The 22,224-nt window shown below is 38.4% G+C and overlaps 1 protein-coding gene across 2 annotated transcripts in view; it reads right to left on the bottom strand.

Moving 5' to 3' along the window:
• Positions 1 to 5,882: 5,882 nt before the first annotated feature.
• Positions 5,883 to 22,224, bottom strand: part of WAC (WW domain containing adaptor with coiled-coil) — a 55,392-nt gene continuing 39,050 nt past the window's right edge. Inside the window, exons 9-14 of one of the 2 annotated variants that reach the window (XM_066551922.1) lie at positions 21,030 to 21,152; positions 19,936 to 20,084; positions 16,467 to 16,585; positions 11,596 to 11,779; positions 8,390 to 8,517; positions 5,883 to 6,072 (exon numbers count right to left, since the gene is read on the bottom strand). In XM_066551922.1, coding sequence (XP_066408019.1) covers positions 6,003 to 6,072; positions 8,390 to 8,517; positions 11,596 to 11,779; positions 16,467 to 16,585; positions 19,936 to 20,084; positions 21,030 to 21,152 — 773 coding nt within the window. In that variant the 3' untranslated portion in view covers positions 5,883 to 6,002. Of the gene's footprint in view, positions 6,073 to 8,389; positions 8,518 to 11,595; positions 11,783 to 16,466; positions 16,586 to 19,935; positions 20,085 to 21,029; positions 21,153 to 22,224 lie in introns of both variants that reach the window. The other variant, XM_066551913.1, reaches the window with a different exon arrangement.

Raw genomic sequence — 22,224 nt, forward strand, 5'->3', positions numbered from 1 at the left:
GGTTAAGTTATCCGTGCTATGGGCAACGTTTTTGCAAGCAGAAAGGCAGTTTTATTTAGCAAGTGAAGACAGGGACATGCTGTCAGTGGTTTAATAGCTTTTCCACTTAAAAAAAGATAGAAGACTTACTGTGAAATTGAATCTCAAACACGAACAAGAAATTTAATAAACCTTCCAAAATGTGGAAGAAAGGAAAAGCCTTTACTCTGAGGATGCAGAGCAGCAGCTAAAGAAACCTGGGTGGAACTGACGGACATCAGAACTCCTTGGCACCATCACGCAGTCCAGGCTTGCTGAGAACACATTCACCTTCTGCAGCACCATCTGCCATGGGCTTTGGTCATTTTACCAAATAACTCTTCCCAGGGTAAATTTTCTGCTACTAACGAGGATGCATCCAGCAGAACAGGAACCCCAGTCAAATTCTGACAGCATCCCAATTACACTGAAAAAAGATCCAACCACAGATTTTTGCCCAGAGAAGTATATAAGACATTGTCAGCAAATCTGCCTGGCCAGGCAATAGAACTGTCCAGTTTGTTGAGAACTCAGAGGCAACACACTAACTGACCTCCATGGGCTAACTTTAGATTTGGGAGAATGAGGAGAATCAAATTGTGACTTGCACTTAAATTGTAGCTGCTAATACAGAGGACTGTGACAGTATTCTCCATTAGTGATTTTCTTGTAATATACAGAGAGAAGGAAGATGAGCCTAAATTAACATTCTGAGCATCACTGTATTAACACACTTTTACACAGCCCAGATTCTGAGATTTCAAATTGGAGCACAGGGATTAGTCTTTGAGCATGGCACTGCATGCAGGAGTAGGTAGCATCCCTTTGCAAATGCTCTCTGGCACGTGTGACTAACAGAAGGTGACAAAATACTGTCACACATACGGAGTAACTGCTGGAAAGATCAGGTTGTTCAAGCTGTGTTTGCAAACCTGCTGTGCTACCTCTGCTAAGTGGAGCTGTGTAGTACAGCTGCACACAGCCCATCAGCTCCAGGTAGGACTGCCCAGGATGCAACAAGACATCCTAGAATGTTCCTACTTCCCATGGGAGTTCATTCTCCAGAAAGTCCTAGTTCAGGTGGGTTAGAGCCTTTATTAGGGAGGAGAAAAGTGCTTTGTGACTTTCAGATTCTCAGCTACCTGGAGCCCTGAGTGCTAGAGAGTCTACATCAGTCCTTTCCCTCAGACAGGCTCCCCAAACAAAAAAGCCATAGTTGGAAAATACAGAAATCTGTCTCAAGGAGCATCTAGGAAACAGTTCCAGATGGGTTAGCACAGCAGCAGCAACACAGGCATCCATGGAGGTTAGGAGGATAAAGCTGATGCCTACAGCTATGAAAGACTGAATATTTTTGAGCATCTGTTGTAGACCAGAGACGGAAGATAAACTTAGCAGATATCTAAGAAGCGTGATGTGTAACTGGAATCCAAAACTAACAACGCTGAACATATTTTTTTGCAGAAGTCAACATCTATACGGATCTCAGTTGCAAATGAAAGCTTTTGCTTGACTGACTACAGGAAACCGTCAAAAAAAGGGATTTTTTTCCTTTTGCTAGGCAACAAAACACATTCCTCCCACACCAAAAGCTCCAATTCTTAAGAAATAATATAAAACAAATAAGAAAACCAAAACAAAAGAAACCTCCATGTATCATTAATCAGCAATGATTGGCAGAAGAGTAGTGCTGATGTCAATGTGACGGCACTTTAGCTCAGAACATTCCTCTGCTGCGAACTTTCAAAAGTCGAGGCATTATTTTTAAAACATCCAGATTTGCCTCATTATCATCTCGTATCTGTAAATGAGATTGATTTGGTGAGGAGAAATTATTCCAGGATCAGCAGTAAGGATGACATATTCACAGAAACATCCAGCTAATTCCAAGAATGGAGTTGATATTTAACTACATATAGAAGAGCTGTATGTTGATACAGAGGTGAAGTGCTTGCCCCTTACACACAGTGGCCTCACGAGTCCCTGAGGCACCATGGCAGTGATGCTCAGGGTACATCACTCCTTCCTTCCTTGCAGCAGAATATATGCTACTGGCCATGGCAGCCAAACTCTGCTAAATCCTCAGGTTGTCACCACAGGCAAGGTGACACTGGAATGAAAGGGTGACAATAAGACACAACCTTCTTTGACCCACTGACTTAGGAGGCATGGCACAACTACCCAGTATTTTCTCATGTATCTTTGGGGATAGTCCTGCAATGAGGCTGCTCCAGAAAAGAATGGATATGTTACAAATTCTTCCTGGCCTCAATTATACACTTTCTGAATATATTTTCAATTGCAACAGTAAAGACAGCATCAGTATCCACCAAAATATAAGATGCTCCTGCCAAAAGAGATGCAATTAATGAAACGAGTCTGAAAAGGAAACTGCATTGCCACAGAAGATCAGTGTAGGCAGGGAAAGTTGATGCAAATTGAGCAGTTAACCACAGCACCTTCAGATCAGGGTCAGTGAAAAGAATACATTCACCTGCAGAAGAATTAGACTGCCTTAACAATAAAGTAAAAATAGGAATTCCTTGGATCAGTCATGTAATTTTATAATCATATTAAGCTGCTCCTGCTGTAGTCCTTGAGCATGCCACATCTGATAAAGCACTAGCCCAATGGCACTGCTTGCACTGTACAAGCTCAATCTCCTCAGTCTTTCTGAAGGCTGTTTTTCTATTCTACTAAATAGGTGCTTAGCAAATGCATAACAAGAAAATCAAGAGCAACATAGACAACAGTTCTTTCCCCAGTTTCTCATCACTTTTCCTTGACTACCTCGATCAAGTAATTAAACACATCCCACAATTCCAATCAACACCTTCTGAACACCTGCTTAGGAATAATATAAAGTTTGATCCAGGGGACTCACAGGTGCAGAGCAATTCAATAAAGCCCCTTTAATTAACCAACGTGAGGGATACCATCAGCTTCAGGATGGATAATTAATGAAAAGCTGGTAATCTAGTAATAGGTCTCACCACACCTGTTTATTTTTGTCCAGCTTCAGATAGGGATAGATTTGATAGGGAGGAGTAAAATCCGTGTTTTTTCCCCAAGGAGTTTACAGAATGCTGGCTTTGGCATACTACAGAAGCCAAAGAGGATCTCCAGATCACACAGTAAAGCCAGGATTGTATTTGCATCTTACTGAAGCCATTTTGAAGGACCTTAACCTAACCTACTCTTTGATTAGTGCTGACTTCAAAGCAGTGCCTGCAATCCAATCCTCTTTCCTAACTTGCCTAATACTAGCCAAAGTCTGGCAGGCTGTCCCTCCTCAGCTAACAACAGCTCCAGGTGTTGGAAGGGTGTGGGGGATAGGGAGGAAAGCTATTGCATGGGGAGTAAATACAGAACCCAACCAGGTGTGGACGTGTCACCAGATGGTGACAAAGCAGCCACCTTTATTGCAGAGTTAGGGAGGGCATCACCTGAAGAGAGAGCATGTCTCTGTGTGATGGGTATTTATGCAGGTGGTTTGAGAGGGTTAAAGTGGCACATTAATCCTTGTGACTCCCAAATTATCTGTGACCATTCACACTTTATGGAAGTTTTCAAGTGATAAACAGATTAGCATCTTTTAGGCTGGAAAGGACAATCTTCTGCAAAACTGCAAGATCAACAGGCAGTAGTTAAACATAAGAAAATTAATTCAAAACAGAGCTTTAAAAAAAATGATCCAAAGTAATTCTCTAAAACTAAAATTAACTTCTGAGGCTCACTGATACAGGATGCTATAGAGGGCAATATAACAAGCAAAAGGAAACAAAATAAGCTCATGGAAAATAGACCCAGCATATCTATTAAGATAGGAACCACCTCTGTCTCAGGAAGTAACCAAACAGTGAAATATCTAAACTAAGGACAGCCACTGGTGAGAGATCCCTTGCATAACCCCATGCAATTCACATGCTATTGCCCTACACTTGAGCAACTTTCAAAAATAGGATGCAAGGCAAATATTAAAGTCTCAGGAAGAATTCTGTCACTCAGCCTTGGGTCTCTAAAAACGCAGAAACAATGTATGTTCCAATTCATTCGAGAATACTCCCATCTTCTGAGAAAAATCAAACATTTGCATGTTTGATTTGAATAATCAAACTTTTGCATGTTTGAACACAACAGAACATACTGGGTTACAAAGTGAGGAAAAACTACAAGTTCATCTGTCCCAACTTCCCATTGTTGTTGTTAGTTAGGTATTTAAACTTGCTCCATTTGCAATGTTTTGTTAAATCAGAGCATTCAGCTTCTACTGATGAAAACCTGATTTTAAAAATCAGTCCAAGCTCACTCAACACAAAAATCGAGTACCATTTCTGGTGCTGAGATTATTTTTTAGGAACAAAACACAAAGTATCACATGTTCACATGTCAACATCTGTATCATTAAATTCTTTCTTTCTTCTTTCTTTTTTTAATCCATCTCCTACTATCTTTCCTCCTTAACAGACTGCTGTGACATATACCCTCTACAAATATTAAACTAGTACTGCCATCACGTTTCTGTCGTTTTTAAGCAAAGAAAAAGCCACGTTTATTTTGTAGTAGCAATAGTTTCTTTTTTATTTTTAATATACTTTAGGAAACAATATACAAAGCTGAGCTTTTCCACCATTTTCAAACGGTGAGTTGCTCCAATTACACAAATTCAGCGTTTTGTGATGGTTAAGAACAGCAGTCAGCACCAGACTTAAACAGTTAGCTACAACACAAACATCCTTCGAAATGAAATGTCATAATATCAAGACAGGTAAACCAGGAGTTAACATATGACAACTGTTGGGGAGGTGTCTTAAATCATCCTTGTTGAATTTTATATTTCCTTAAATATTTTATACATATTTTCCTGTTTACAAGTTTTAAACAAAACCTCCCTTGAGGAATTATTTAAGTACAAAAATGTTCAACAAGAACAGTTCTAATAAAGAATCCCCAAAAAGACCAAATTTTAATGTGTTGACCAAAGGAAATGAAAACCAGTGTTTCTTTGCTTTAACATGTTTATTACAACAGATACAATTCACATCTGACTAGCTTTTTTTTTCTCTTTCCCCTCCCACAACCATGTTAACATGTTCATTGGGCTATTTCCTTATATTTGAGCAAGTAATGTACTTTCAGCACACATGCCCAGCAGTACTCTAAGTCCATTCTTACAGGGTGCAAATGGAAATACGTTTCAATAATTTATACAAACAAGTGGGTTATGCTCAATCACTGCAATTTTAAGCTACTGTACACAGGAATGAAAAGATTATAGAAAAAGTGCCATAGCAACAGTGCCTTAAGAAAAGAGAAAAGTAGAAGCATTAAAAAGCTGATAAAATCAGATTTAGGATTTCACGGGGAAATGGAACACAGAAGATGAAAAACATTTCTCTGTAAAACAGAAATGGAGAAGCACTGCTCTCGACTCGGTGCAAGTGTGGAAACAGTTGTTTCGTGGTATTTTGTACATTGCCCAAACTGTTGCAGCCTTAGACACAAATCGCCTGGCGCTTGCATTGAATTTTAGGAAAAATTTCTGAATGATAAATTAACTAAAAAAAAAAAAAAAAAAAAAAAAAGAAAAAAAAAGAAAAAAAAGAAAGGAAAAAAAAAAAAAAGAAAGCTAATTTTGCAGACAGGTTTACATGTAAGAGGCTAGGTATTTAGCCACCTCAGCATTGATTAGTTTTGGATGTCTAAGCTCTGATACACATGGCTTCCCATGGCTTCACTCTACAAAATATATTTACAACGTGAAGAATACATCTACAAGAAATCTACATTTCAAGGGTTTTACAAATCATTCTTGTATCTTTCCCCTGAATTTGACTCCCTCCTGTCCCCTTCCCCATGTCAACTTTTTTTTCTGCCCAGCTCAACGGTCCAAAGTCTACTCAAATGCAGCTCAAAAGTGTTAAGACTGGGCATCAGTTTAATAGTTCCTGTACTCAAAACCATGTGCAATTGTTTACAATTTTTCACACCATGAAGGAATTCTGATTCTTTAGCTTTTCAAGTTCTTTAATTTGTTGCCTCAAAAATAGTATCCTGCAAGAGAAAAGAAATTAATTAGTATAAACATTTCCACTATACAGATGTATTAAATAAGCATCTATACAAGTACTTCTGCAATTTCAGTAAAAGATACCAACTTCCTTAGCCCCATTAAAAGAATCAGGTATCAATTCCCAATCTGTTCAATAACCTACAGCCATGTGCAGATGCACAAAGGCTTGGTGTGTTTGACACTTTAGTTCAAAAAACTAAGTTGCTGCATTTTTATTATGACTGATACATAGTTGTGTTTAGGTCAGCTCTTCACTTGAATGTAGCTCCCAGAAAAAACAGGACACTGTCAAGTAAGCCAAGTAACTGAGTAATCTGGAGAACAGCATTATGCGTTTATCATGCAGTTTTCCAGACTGTAAAACAACCTAAAGTGCTCTTAAAAAAAAAAAAAAAAAAAAAAAAAAAAGGTGAGTCTTCTTCTCACTTGCTTTTTTTAAAGTATTTGGCTCTGTGGCTAATGGCAGTCTCTACTTATGGTAAACTCCAATTTTCCAATTTCAAAAACATTTGAAGCATCATTAAAGGGCATCTAAGATAAAAAGTTGTAACTACACCTTGCTTAAAAATAAATTATATTGCTCACAACTTCTTATACCTTTTTTCCTCTTTTTCTGAAGTGACATAAGCAATTACCATGACTAACAAACATCTGGTTCACAGGAATTTTTAATGAACAATTTGAACCACTTTTCATGATGCTGAAGTGTAATGCAAACATGTCAGTGAAATAAGAAAATACTCAGGGAGAATTTAGGTTTTATATAAATATTCTATGAAGGCTGAAGCAACTTTAATAAATGCAGAAAAAGGAACAATTCAGCACTTTTTTGGAACACTTTACAAATATGTGCCCACTTCATTAAAAATGAATTTTCTACTGAAAAGTAGGTGGAAAATAATATATTAATATAGAGACACCAAAAGGAGAACATTCAGCTTCAAGGCATGGGCATATAAAATATATCAATCAATGAAAAGTGACTTTTTACATGCTGTCAGTTATGATTCAAACAATGTATGTGCTTTATCTAGAGATGAAGTTCCTTCTTGGAAGACATTTAAGTAGCACTCTTCTGTGCAGAAGTACAGAAATAGTATCATCATTTAAATGTATTGATTTTGATAATCCCATCCTTTGTCAAAGCCTCCCCCATCAACTTGGTTACTTATGCCTTGTATTCCACATCTTTGGGATTGCAGCAAAAATAAAAGATACATGTTACTACAGGCTCAAAGTCATAATAATAATTATCCATTGACAGTTTTAGGATACAAAGTGTACAAGAAAGAAGGTGCTATTTAATGAGCTGAACAACGACATTTGACATGTTATTTCAGATCAAATGTGCAGAGACAAATGACACCATAGGAAATTAAAACTAAGAAACCAAGCCATTCATTAAATATACTACAGAAGTTATAATTCATGTGGTGAAGTTATGAAATAAAGCTTCAGAAAAAATGGGTGTTTTCAGTTCTTTATCAGGAAAGGCTTACAAATATATTATAGCCTGATTCTAAAGGATTGTTTCACTATCTGCCAAAATGCAAGAGCTTCTAGAATAAATGCAGCTATTTTAGCAGCATGCAACACAATTAAGGTGGCTTCAAACAGTAAGAAGCACTGTATTCAAACTGTAGTGTGATTTGATAGTTGGGATAATATCACTGAAAGAGGAAACTGAGTATGAAAGCAGATACAAAATCAGGACCACTGGTGAATATTTTGAGCATGTATTTTATGATTACAGTTTCCAATCTCGCACAAAAGTATTCAGCCTATCACTGAAGTGATATGCAAGACACCTGCTATCACTGACTTATAGCACATCTACTTTGCTATAACCAAACATTAATTTCTCCTTCACTTGTGATGTAAATTACACCTGTTCAAACTTGCTCTGGCTTTAGATCTATTGAATTTCTCATATGAACTGTAGTGCTTCAGATCAGGATAAACTGTGCAGACATGTACCTATGCAATCTATGCATTATGTATGGGCTGATACTCTAGAAGCATGCTGAAATACTGTGAGTTCATCAGTTCTTTGTAATGCACTAAGGTTTCTGCAGAGATTTATTTTCTATCTCAGTTAAAGCAGATACAGGAATTGCATATCTGGTTCTGCTTAGTGGACAGAAACAGGCAGAATGTACACAGGGAAGACAGCTCGCAAACATGGCAAGTATTGGTGTACTTACAGCCATCAGTAAACAGAACTCATGCAAAATAAGGCAAGAATGAAGTTCTAATAACACCCTAAAAACTGAAGATAAGCACAGAGCACACGCTTACCTTTGCTCACGCAAAGTTGCTTGAATTTCACATACTCGAACTAAAGACCTTAAATTCTTTAATTCAGTACAAATTTCTGACATATGCACACTTCCCATGTTATGGGCTTCCTCACGTAATCTTGATGCCTGCAGGGGTTAAACAAAGATTAGGATTTTGAATCATGCATTGGAAACAAGTGGCAGTAGCCAGAGAATTGCTGGATCAGTGTCTCTTGAAACAGCAAAGCACTCTAATTTCAAAAGGCAGTATTAAATCAGAAGCACTTTAAGTTGTCTACAAAAGCCCATTTTGAATCACAAATAAACAACACTGCTGCCCAGAAACTGTCTAACCTACGCCTATGCTAAGGCCTTCTTGATCCTAAATGTTTACCCAGCCATCTTGAAAGACAATATGTGACAGGACTTGGAGCTTCTAAAATAACCTTTTCAAACAGTTTCAAAGTCTCCAACCATTATTCCAATGGCAGACTTAAATTTCCCATCTAATTAAGCCTTAGTGACAAAAATAACTGAATGCCATCATCTTTCCAGCTACCTTCTACCTAACAGAAAAAAACTCTGCAACCCTCTTCAGGTGCTCTCTAACAGATCAACTCCATTACTTTAATATTCCCACTTAGTCAGCTGGAGATAAGCAGAAGTGTAAATTTAAAAAGCACAACCTATCCAATTCCCAATTTGTGCATTTCTTGAAGTGTCATCACTGTACTGGATATGACTCCAGAGGACTCCACAACAGCACCAGGGAGACCAGTATAATTATCTGACGCCCTGTGTATTACACTGCAGTAGGGAACAGGACTTCTTTCAAGTGGCACATGGAGAAATTGTTTCAAAATACAGCCTTCCCTGCAGCATTACTGTTTAGCAATGTTATCCTCTGCTACACTGGGTCTGGCTGGGATGGAATTAATTCTCTTCAGAGAGAAGAAAATGGTGCCACGTGGTGCCATGTTTTGAAGCTGTGACCAAGCCAGTGCTGACAGCATAGTAAAGCTTTAGCAATTTCTAAGTAGATCCTACACAGCATCAAGGGTTTCTCCCTTTCTCTCTCTGACCTGCTCTCCACCCAGCAAATACATTGTGGGTGGACAACAGGCAGGGAGGGAACAAAACTGGGAGAGCTGACCCGAAATGACCTCAGGGATATTCCACACCATACATGTGCCATGCTCAGCAGTAAAACTGGGGGACAGTGTTCTAGGGTTGCCATGGCTCAGGAACTGGCAGTGCACTGGCTGGCTGGTAGTGACTGCTTCTGCATCCCTTTCCCCCTCCCTCTTTTACTCTTTGACCTGCTTTTACCTCAACTCCCAAGTTTTCTCACTTCTGCCTAATTGTTTCCCCTGTCCAGCTGGGGCAGAGTGAGCAAGTAGCTGTGTGGTGCTTAGCTGCCTACTGGGATTCATCCACATCTGATTAGGTACTTGTACATTTAATTCTCCTTCCCAAAAATAATGTTATTTAGCACAGGTCTTCATCAACTTTTGGCATTTCTCCAGTTCAAAGCAGCATTTTGTATTCTAATTCCCTACATTAAAAGTTTTCATTTCTGGAGTTTATTAACATCCAGGAGTACCCTGGTGTCTAGTAGGATATAAATGCCCATGCAGTAACTCCAGTTACTGAATTGTTTTTCAGTTTGCCATGTTAAGTGCTTTTTATGAGTTCTGTGAGGTAATTGCTGTAATTCAAGAATGTTTTAGCTATTAACTACTTGCACACCACATTTCTTCAAGTCCAACTGCTTTAGCACATACTTGTCCTGACTTTTCTAATTTATTTACTTATTTATTTTTCAGTTTACTCAGGCATGTGCTCTTCTGCCTTAAGTTCAAATTACACTATATATCTGGCAGCTATCTGAAGAAACCAAGGCACTGGATTTTAGTCTCTCCACTTTGATCTATCTTATCTTCTTCACTATGTACCGCACCTATACTTTCATTCACTTTTATATCAAATGTCTCACTTAAGTGCCTCAAGTGCTACTATTCAAAACTGGTCTATAAACAACACCACCACGTGAAATCACCTGAAATAGCAGACAGGACAATACAGCATGTAGCACAAAGGGAGAAGTACCCAACTGAGTACATGACTGCCTAGCATTAGCTGAGTTTTTTGATCTCTTTATTACCAACAAGGGAAAAAGACCCCAAAACCTATGCACTGCATAAATCTGCTTTCTATATTAAGATACTTGTGAATTCAGTACACTGTGAAAATAATACTTTCAAAACTACAGACCAAGGCCATAGGTAAGTGCCTATGCTACACCATTTCCTTCAAGACACTCCACAGCAATGCCTCAGTGTTTGATTCAGTACAGGTTGGTAATTTCTTAAAACCAACTTTAACAAATCAGTGAAAAGAAGCAGGAATCCTAACAGGGTCTCAGTTTACACTGTGCTTGTGAGAGTCATCTTGCAAGTTACTATCCAAAAGTCTCCAGTGTAGAATTGTGCCAGCATGCATCAAGTCTTTAAAAGACCAAAGTAAACTGGGCTAGGTAAGATTATTACCCTAAATAGACTGCATCAGATATGGCTGCCTGCAGAAATAACTTAACTAGATTCAATAACCAATATGGTTCCTTTGAGTAATACATTCCAAGCAGCTGACATGCATCCAGTTTCCTTGTATTACTACAAGAGAACAGATTTAAGGCAATTAGCTATAATATATGGATGACAGTTTGACTGGATTTCCCATTATGTAAAAATAGCCCAAATTCAGTCTGAGTATCTACATTAATTCACAAACAAGGTAGAGTTTCTTCTACACTGTGTAGAACTAACACGTCAGTAACTAAAATCATGGAGTATTCTCAAATAGTTTAACTCTGTACCTAATTTATAACATTTTCCACATAACCAAAATATCATTATGAAAAAATATGTTGAACTCTATGTTCTCTGTAAATTTCAACAGAACTTTAGCAGTAAGAAAATAGTTATGAGGACAGCTATTCATCTGAGGGAATTTCAAAAGCACTGACACTTCAAGTGAGACTGAAAATACCCAACTACTGAAAGGCACACACATAAAACCTGCAGGTCTGGCCTAATCTCCCTTTCCTCTCTCCTGGCTGAGGACAAGAATAAAGGTTTTAATACTTTTAATTCCTAGAAAAAGCAACCCAAATTTTAAGCTACATATTATGCCCTCTCCCAGGTAACAAAGCAAAGGAGCACTCACCTGCTTTTCTGCATGATCTGCAGGCCAGCCCTGAACATGCTTTATAAGGTTCTCATTGAAGTGTGCTGCTAGCGTAGGTGTTAATGAACATGTGGGTCGTACAGATGTATTCTGTGGTGCAGGTGTTGAGTTTGATGCACTACTGCTAGAGGTATGATTTGGACCTGGTGATGGACTTCTTTGACTACTAGAAGAAAGAATAACAAAAAACAAGTGAGCATTTAAAAAACATATGTGAACCTAGAGAGAAATGAACACTGAAAATTCATGCTTCCAGGCACAAAAATACATAAAGCGTTCAAGCCACAAGTAAATACTCCTGGTAGACCAAACCTGGGCCACCTTTCTACAAACCTCTAAATTTAATTGGAACTGAGTGCTACAATGTAACAGAGGATTCTGTTATTTGGTAGGGTTTTGTGACGTCTGGTTTTCAACTCTGAGAGCTATTCAAGAGAGGTAAGCTGTGCCTAAATGGTGCTGGATAGAAAATATACATATATTTATGTTCTTCCTTCAAACAGCTGCAAACATAAGATTTTCAGTAATGATGTATCAGGTTGGAGGCAAACACATTTATTCAAAAGAGGTTTGTCAGAATAATCATTAAGAACAATGCCTGATATCCTGATCTGAAAATACAGCCATGTGGGATTTGAGGAGTTCAGTACTCATGTCAAAACACAATCTACATGGTTTTGTGACATCGCACATCTTTACTGAATGCACTCGGGAGAACAGAAGTATCACAGGAGCAGTGTGTTTGCAGCCACCAAACCTGACTGCTTTACTGGAACGTACTCAGCATAACAGTGATGGTACCTCACAGTTAAATGTTCTTTGGCACTACACGTACTGAGAAACAGTAGCACTAATTGTGTTAGTGCTTCTCCCACTGGCAGAAACTTTTCAACACAGGCCATAATTTCAGTCTATTTCTTAAAACTGTGTATCACTTGCAGGCAAGAAGAAAGTATTATGAAGGAGAACCAAATTTCAAAGGACTTCTGATTCATCACCAAACCTGTCAGTCCCTTTGAAGACTGAAAACATCCTTACATAATGCAACTATCTCTCTAGTCCAATGCCCAGACATTTACCCTATTCAACTCACACTTTCAAAGAACTACAGCATTAAGAATTACAGCCAACAAATTGGATGTCTGACTGGACCTGCTGGAACAAAGCCAGAGAGTCACCAAGCCGACAAGAGGGATGAAGCACTTCTCCTATAAAAAAGGCAACTCCTCCCTTCTTTTCAGAGCTTATGCGATTCACAGTATCTGGAGCACTGTATAGTGGGAAGCCTAAAACCAGACAAGAATTAAACTGCTATAGCAAAGGAATGTGGCACAGGACCACACAGGTGACTAAGGGGCTGAAGCACATGCTGTATCAGAAGAAGCTTAAAGTTTATTCAGTCTGGAAACCAGAAGACTGAGGGGAAGGGGATTGAGGGATCTTTTTGCAGATTTTTACTAATTTTGGGGAGAAAAGACTCTTTTCAGAGATGCACAGTGACAGCACAAGAGGCAGAGACAAGCTGCAACAAGGGACATTCTAATTAGACATGAGAAAAAACAATCACCATAAGGGCAGTCAAACATCAGAAGAAGATATTCTGAGATATTAAAAAAAAAGTCACCTAAGCAATTCAAACTTGCCAGTCCTACTCCAAGTTGGGACCAAAGTAGACTGCAGCTAGAATTCTGTTCCAAAGTAAATTATTCTAATTTAGCATCAGCATAGTGATGGCGCAGAGACAGGCTATTTTTATTAATTAAGTAGAATTCAGGCACAACCTTATTTACTCCTTAGTTCTACTAGAATTAAATTTCCCTCTATGACTTGCCTCCTCTTCATTTATCAGCCTGTCTTCTCCCACTCCTGCTTCATTAGTAAAACTCAAATACATCAGAAATGTTTCAAGAAAATAAATAAATAAATAAAATCTGTGGGCTTCTCAAAAATGAAGCTGTACCTTAATTATGACTAAAACATACTGTCACAATATATCCTAGGCACTGCTGTGTTAGCAGCAGGGGGAGCTATGAATGCAGCAATGACTGTTCCAAACTACCACAGTATTTTTAAATGCCTCACTGAAGGGAAATACTTGCCTTAGCTGAGTTAAAGACTGACTATGCCACAAGTAACAGAATGCCTCCAGAGGGGCAAAAATATCTGTACCAAGGGTATTAACACATGATGGTTCTGAAATATACTACTACAAACGTCAGAATTTTACAACCTACAAAAAATGCAATGAAATATCTCCCTTCACAGCACTTTCCCAAGGTAAAGGAAAATTTTTCTCAGTCCTTCTGAAAAACAGAGAGAAACTACCAACCTGATGAAACTATTAGTTATGGAAGCACTAATTTAGTTTCATATTTAAAGCAGCAATAATCGATTGTGTGTCTTTGGAATAATCTCTAACAGACAGACTCACCGTATGCCTGCATTGTGTTAATTTCCCAACTTAAATGGCTGAAATGTTCACTTTTTGAAAGTTCACAATAGCTACTCAGGTTTTCTCACACTGTGTTTCCACCCCAGCAAGTCAAAAATAATTTTACCTCCATTTACTTAAAACTTTTAATGAGCCAAGGAAATGCAGCTGTGATGAACTTCTGCTCAATTAATCAGTATTTAAGCTGGAGAAAAATGCAACCTTAATTCACAGAGCTAAAAAGATTTTGGACCATCTGTCCACAGTTCAGTTTGCTAAATTGTTGTTCACTCCTATAAAAGTAAAAATTGCTCCCAAGAGCCACTCCCAATCCAACCAAGTACTTTCACTTATAAAGGAATCATCTGTTCCATATCAATTCAGACATACTGCGACACAGCAAATCTTTTGCAGGTAAGTAAATCAATATCTGAACTGGTCCACTTTCATTCAACTCCACTGCACTCAAGAAAATACCAGTCACACAGGTTTTTCCAAGTCACCTATTCCTTAATTTTCCACTTGTTGCAAACGAGACACTTCCAAAGCAAACTGAAATCACATGAACTCAGGATGCACAATACAGCAGAGTCACAAACATGTATTAATTTCAGAGACACAGGACACTGAACAATACTAACACTGTCTCAGTTTCTTTCACCCTGGCCTGCACACTGCCTCCTGCCCTCAGCCATGGAGTGTGCTACCTGCACAATGCCCCTGCTTCAGCAGGGCTGGGGCAAACTCAGCTTCCTCCAGCAAAACACTGATGCCAAATGGAGCAATGGTTTGCAGAGGGACAGCAGATCCCTAAACTCACTGTAGGTAAGGGTCATGCTGGAGTACAAAGTCATGTAACCCAAAGGAAGGGTGAGGCATGGACTAGCAGGCCAAATGCCCACCAGTATCAACTCACACAGACTCTAAGCCATGGTAAAGGTTTCCAAGAATAAGACCATCTTTCTTAAGAAGACTTCCTGTGCCGAGAGGGTGACAAGCAAAGAATAAAAGGGCCTGTGACTGAGAGCTATCCCCCAAAACCTCATCACTCCTCATAAAAGAAGCTCAGCTTGCTGCAAAGTGTAACTTTATCTTTGGTACTATAATTCAGAAAGATTTAAATAGCACCATTCATAATTACTAGGGACTGGAGCTGGACACTTTGCCTTTATTCTCCTAAAAGAGATAAATGAGCTACAGGCTTATAATCCAACAGAGCTTAGAATCAAGTGTCTGTAAAATAGCCTTCATTAAAAACTCAAAATTTCTGACTTTCTTGAGTCTGTACCCTCAAACTGGTCAATACTCCAGGGTCTCCAATAAAGCCAGCTTCTGGGACAGGACTGCCAAGCATACAACAGATAACCCAGTCCCCCAAAAAACTTCAAAACATACATCTCTTCTCCCCACAAAAACAGCCAATACCAACAAAAAAACCTCCCCCCCCCAAAAAAAAACCACCCCAAAAAACAAAAACCACAAAAACAAAAAAACAAAAGTCCCTTTTGTTATTACTCCCAGAAGGGCAGATAGAAGGATCTCACTCTTTTATGATCTGGAAAGCAGCACCATGTGTAGCTTCAGGTATGCTGACAATGCAAGAGTATTGGGCTTTGGCTTTTTGTTTTTCTATTTAATACCATACCACACCACACACCTTATTCAATCACTCTAAAAATCCAGCTATTAAGAAGTGTAGATTTACAGAACCTCTAAAAAAGTCAACTTCTTCCTACCACAGTTCTATACCATGACTCCATCACACATTTGACATGACTCATGACACATCTTTGGTTACAGCCCCTGGAACCAATATGACAAAATGCGGAGCATCCAACACTATGAAGACTCCATCTACCCAAAAGAAAGGTTTCAAAGATACAGATTCTAAACCCACCTTGTAAATCAGAGGTTAAATGTTGGTATCATGCAACATCTTAATAAGTTGCAATGTTGACAAAAAAGTCTGGCCAATGAAAGGTATTTGTGAAACTTACTTAATTTTAATGCTTTTCATTAGAGTGCAATATCACCCAACAAACCAAAATATCATGCTAATTTCAGAATTAAATTACACTACAGCAAGACACTACAAACATCTAACACTAAGCATCACAGATTCTCTAACTGCACAGAGACAGAAACTTCAAAACTCTGAAATCACAATCCAAGGAATCACTTATAAAATTGACACCAGAGTGACAGAACACAACCATATTGCTTCTGTGAGAATGGTCTAATGACTACCCCAAAAATGGAGAATCCACCACATTAAATATGTAACAAAGGTACTTAGCTGCATCATCTCAGTAGCAGCAGTTCAATAAACTGGCCAAAGAGAGTCCACTAACTGCAACATATACAACACACACTGAATGCAGATAAAATCTAATGACAGAAGAGAAGCATTTCAATATACCTTGAACGCTGAAGACTTCGTGGAGAGGCAGGTTCATGACCTGCCTGCTTGTCAGCTATTACTGGCTGCTGAGGTGCTGCCTGGGAAGCTGGTCCTTGTTTAACACCTGGAGTAGCAACCTGGAAAGTTCAAGACTTCATTAGAATTCCTCCACAGTAAAGAGCAAGTGTAAGAAACAGAAAAAGATAAGGAAATTACAGTTTCAACACCTGTAGGGTTTGTTTGCTACAAGGCCTTTTGCTGACACAATTTTTATTATCTTCACAAGGTGTTAGTTAAAAAAAAAATTCTATTCCACAGCTGTGCAGAAAGATTTTTTTTTTGTACTAAGAAGGGGTTATTAATAGACGTAACAGAAGCAAATTTAGACCCATGTGACTTGTCGAAATATTGCAAGCTTATGTTATCTTTGACTGTATCTTCCATCTGAGCACTGAGCTCATTTTCAACCTCAGAAGAGTTGTTCATCACCCAAATAACATCTTCCTGTACAAATTTAAGACTTCCCTACTTGAAAACACATTACACAGTGTCAAGAACATAATTACATCACAAGCATATTAAAAACATCTTTATCAAAAATGGAAAAAAAAATCTAAAGCATATTTATCAGTTTGCTGTTCCCTCTTCTCTAAATTCTAAACTCACAGGTGACTACAAAAATAGTCATCAGCACTTTCTTGCTTTTCCTTTGCAGTACACATTCAATGCAAGGTATTAAGATACCAGCAGTAAGATACAGTCTTTTCTATGAATTTCTCAACTACATCAGGACGAGAAGTTTGGGAATCTAGTAATGTCTAATTTACAGCAAATGAAGTCCAAGATATTTCATCTCGCCCAATGCTTTGCATACCAATTTTGAAATACATACAAGAGAGGTTGAGCTTCAAAATTTATCCTCCACAAAATTGAGCTAACAATATTGAGAGAAAAGGGAGAGAGCAAAGGAAAAATGGCTTCTGGGGATCCATAAAGACAAAAAAACCAAATTGGCCAGCCTCTCTGGCATTTGATGACTTCACATTAGTGTAGATTACTAACTAGGGTCTCCTGAACCTCCAGAAATGCTCTACTTCAGAAACTATGACTTCTATGAAACAAACCACAGATGGTAAAATAAACTGAAGACGTAACTTGATTCATTTAAATATTCGGGGGGGGGGGAGGGGAGGAGGGAGCTGTCTTAATGCCCATTCAAACTCTTAAATGTCTAAGAGGAAAAGTCACCTTTAAACTTATCATCAAAATGAACATGTGTTCTTTCTGGTTTTTAGATTAATAGGCATATACTAAAGAAGTCTGAGTAGCACATGATAAGTCCATGGTACTAAAAGGGAAAAGCAAGATAATTTTAAGATCAATCTGCTGTTGAAATAAACAGAACTATATAGTTCAGAAGGGTGAAACAGTAGCAGATCGTAAACTGATTTATGAGAACAGACTACACAAGTACCTTTATGAAATGTATGACATGAAGAACTTTGCTATTAATGCCTGCATTTTGCTCAGTGTGTAAGCAGACATTAAATCACCAAGGCTGTTCAAACAGAACAATTTCAAAAGAGAAGCCCATCAGCAATAAAGGAATCATGCAGCAGATCCAAACTGGTAAAGTAACCAGCTCCTAGTCTGGTAAAAATAACCCCCCCCAAAAAAAAGGACCATAAAGAAAAAGTGGGATTTGTAAAATAAATGAACCACAAAACCTTTCAATTACTCCATGTTCTCCAAGTGTTTCAAAGACTGTAAATATATATACCAGAAACAGAAAAATAGTAAGGGCTAAATAAATTCAAAAAAACAGAAAAACCAACCAACCAAAAGCAACATTCTCACTGAGCTTGACAAGTCTGTGTAAAGTGCTTTACACAACTACTTTGCAGAAATTCAGAACAGCTTCTGACCACACAATACAGGCACAGCTAAAAGGTAAAGTCTGTGCCCCCTGAGCTGCCACATGCACACAGCACCCCAAAGGCAGCCACAGCAGCTTCAGTCTGAAATCAGTGCTGACATGTTCAAGCAGTCCTAAGCAATGGTACTGTGCCAATGGCACTACTGTAGTCCCACAGCCAGCTCAAATCCCTGAGCCTCTGGCACTGGGCTCTTCTTGCACAGAGCCACTTCAGCTTTGTCTGCTCTAAGCCCATGTGCTCTAAAACCAACTGTGTCCTGGCACAGCACCACATCTTGATTAGGCATAATTCACCTCAAACTGTACAACTAGACAAGCTAGCCTGACTCACATACCTGATGGGCTGCTAAAGCAGACGTGCTCACACCGGAGCTATCACCACCTAAGCTCCCATCTCATGGAACTGAGTTACACAAATAGAAAAACTATCAAGACAGTTCTTTTTTTATCAAACTGGCAAAGTATCTGCTGCAGAAAAAAAATTTGTTACTTCTGGGACTAACAATCAATCTCTGGGTTGTAGAGACCAGAAGAGATCTACTTCCAGTTATCGACAGTACACAACTTAAGATTCTTTCTCATATCTCAGGATTTGGAAGTACCAAATATCTCAACCTTGGCATTTGATAATTTCATTACCTGCCACCTAGCTATGGAATGTGAACATAGATTGAGGATGCAATCCAGGGTCAGAAACCAAGGTAACAACCAGTACTGGTACACACATGAAGCTTTGCAATTCATTGTATCACTGTCAATCAAAAGAAACTGGGAGAATCACTTGGTTTTATTTGTACCCATGGAAAAAATCTGATGAAAGAAAATAAGGCATTTTGAATATAATGAGGAATGCAATGTGTTCTCCTGAAAAGTATTCCTCAAAGGCATCCAAGACATTAGAGGTTCACTTGTGAGCAGAAAACTGAGAAAAAGACACCTCAGCTAAGCAGAAGTGGTGATAGAGAAGACAGATTTTAGGAAGGTGGGGGTTTCTCAGAAAGAACATCAGCAGCTTGTATGTTAGCTTCAATTTACACTTCCTAGACACTGATCCAGTGAAGGAATTCTGAATGAACAGAGGTGAGGGGGCAGGAAGGGAAAGGGACATTATATTATTGACCTGTAAACACCTGGAACATTTCTAAACAAAATCTGAGACTACTTCAAGTAAATTTCCCCAAGAAGTTCTCTCCCATTCTAAACATCTTTTATTGGGTAAGTCTAAATAATTGTATCAGTTGTTGCCACTGAGGTATGCTTTTGTTGCTATTTAAATATGCTAGAATACCAATGCCTTGGTAAAATCTCCAGACAGCATCTGAGGCCAGCATTAAGAATTTCCTCAAGAGAAGTAAACTAGATTTCATGCTGAAGCTGCACTGCCAAAATACAGTCAAGCAGTTGCTTCCAGTTGTTTGTTTCTATTGGGAAAGATACACATATTTTATTATCCTACACACAACTGTTAGCACATGGATATATAGGAACAATATTTAATATTATGTATAATGATTTCTTACTACAATATGGCACAAGCCAAAAGGAGCTCACCTTCTGCTGGGATGATACTGGTGGCGTAGTCATCAAAGGTTTCAGTGGAACAGTGTTAGTCTGTGGCGTGCTTATCCTTGGAGACACATATGATCTTGGTGATGAGGCATCAGATGTTAAAGACATTGGAGACTGATTAGATGGCTGAGCTGTAAAGAAAAGAAAAATGCTTTTAATAAAACCATGTCCTATCATAAATGCAAATTAGATTTTCTTTGGGTACTCTAGAGTATGCTGTATTAGATGATATACAAACATGCTCACTGTGAACAACTAGAACTATTTAATGCTCAACAACAATCCTAGCTAAGGGACTGTTATGTCCCCCAAACTCCCCACTTCTAAAATTTCAGGGGAGGGGAAAGAGAAGAAGCTATTAGGAAATGCTTTTTACAGATTCAGAGACTAAATCATATGCGACTCCTATTTTAAGAGTGTTCAATTTGATTTAACCAAAAGAAGGCATGAACAGTTTATATAGAAACCTATGAATCCATTCTAGGCATATACCAACAGCTCCCCACCCATAGTTAAAAATTACCATTAGCACTGCTTATCTACTCAGTAAGATGACTGCATTTATTGTTTTGGTTTAAGTTTCTAAACTTAAGTTTTTAAATTTTTTTATTAAGTTACAGGCCAGAACATATTGGAAATACCTGAAAGAGTATCTTGCCTGGAAGATGAAAAAAAAGTCCCCACCAGACAGAGGAAACTTTAAGAATTTAAAGCCTCCCCCAAGAGTCAACAGTTGCACAGTATTACAAGATGGGTGTTGAAGTAAGGAAGAGTTGTCTTTTATACTGTTAAGTAACATCTAATTCCAGAAGTTTCACATTACTCCTGTAGAATTTCTTAACATACAAAGAAAATCCCAAAAGGTGAGACAGAGAAGCATGTTCACTTAGTAATGTGTCAGGTTCCTGCCCCTCAATAACAATTTTTTATCCTATCTTTGGAAAAAGAAGTCATTTCACATTCTCCACATCGTGTGGCCAAAGATATGCCATGAGACAGATTCCACAACTGTATCAGCCTTTTTAAAATGTTGTGTAACAAATTTATGTAAGTGAAAAAAAAAAAACTCTGAATACCTTGCGTAGACAGTTGTGCAGCTTGAGAAATTAGGGAGGTGATATTGAAAGCAGATGGTCCAGCAGTAAGAATTTTATGGAGTATAGACTGCAGAGAGGCTTGTGTCACAGCTGCTGTTAGAACTGAAAACAAATATTCTATTTTACTGACAATTCTAGAACACCACTTTAAACTGTTGAAACTGGCTAATTACATTTAAGGTATGTTTTCTTTCACATTTATTTCCTGAATCTACCATGACCAAAGATCCACCTGAACTGTTCTTCAGTTACTTGATTTCAAGTTGCCTTGGAATGTCTAGCAAGTCCTTTCTTTAGCAGTTTTAAGACATACATTTAACAAAAAATTCTTTAAAAAAATAACGTCAAGTCTTCCAGTTGACCGTATGGATTAGCAATAATTCTTGTAAACAGCAAGAGAAATTTTTTTCAATTTGCTACTGTAGTAAGCAGAACATGTGTGAAGATTTTTTTATACTACAATAATTTTTTAAAAAAGCAAAAAGCAGAATCACTTCAACTCACTGAAAGAGATGGGGCCCAGACTTCATGTTCAAGAGCAAGACAAATCTCTTTCAGGTTAAAAATCCATGTTTCTTCTTACTAATAAAAAACCCTTATCTCTTCTGGGTTTAGCTGTCGCATGTCATCCCCCTCACCAGTAAAATAAAATCACTTCAAACCATTTTAAAACTGCACAATACAGGAAGAGCATCTTGCAGTATGAGATGACAAAACCCTGAACTCTGAGCTTCTGAACTAACCTTTCCAAAAAGGTCTCCAGGCTCTGTGGATACTTGCTGCACATACCTTCCAGCACACTCCTGCGAAAACTGACTCACCAGCAAAGCACAGAGTAACTCTGGATTGTGTGCACAGTAAGAGCAGCCCTGCTGTGCAAGGTGAAGTCACTCTGCCCACGTGGACACAGCCAGGCCCTCATGTCATCAGAACAATTCTGAACACTCTTGTTCCAAGACATACACAGCTGCTGCTCATATGGCAAGAGAAAATTACTAGAAATTTCACCGGGCAGCTTTTTAATAAAATACAACTGGAGTTGAGTGGACCTTTCATTTTTCAACACAGCCATAACACTTTTTAGTGGGTTTTTTAGTCTTTTTTTAGTCCAACCTAGTGGATTACAGTTTTAAAGACTTTCCCTGCACAGGAAAAAGAAACCAGTGACCTACTC

Source organism: Molothrus aeneus, chromosome 1 (genome assembly GCF_037042795.1).
Source record: "Molothrus aeneus isolate 106 chromosome 1, BPBGC_Maene_1.0, whole genome shotgun sequence".
Classification (NCBI taxonomy): domain Eukaryota; kingdom Metazoa; phylum Chordata; class Aves; order Passeriformes; family Icteridae; genus Molothrus; species Molothrus aeneus.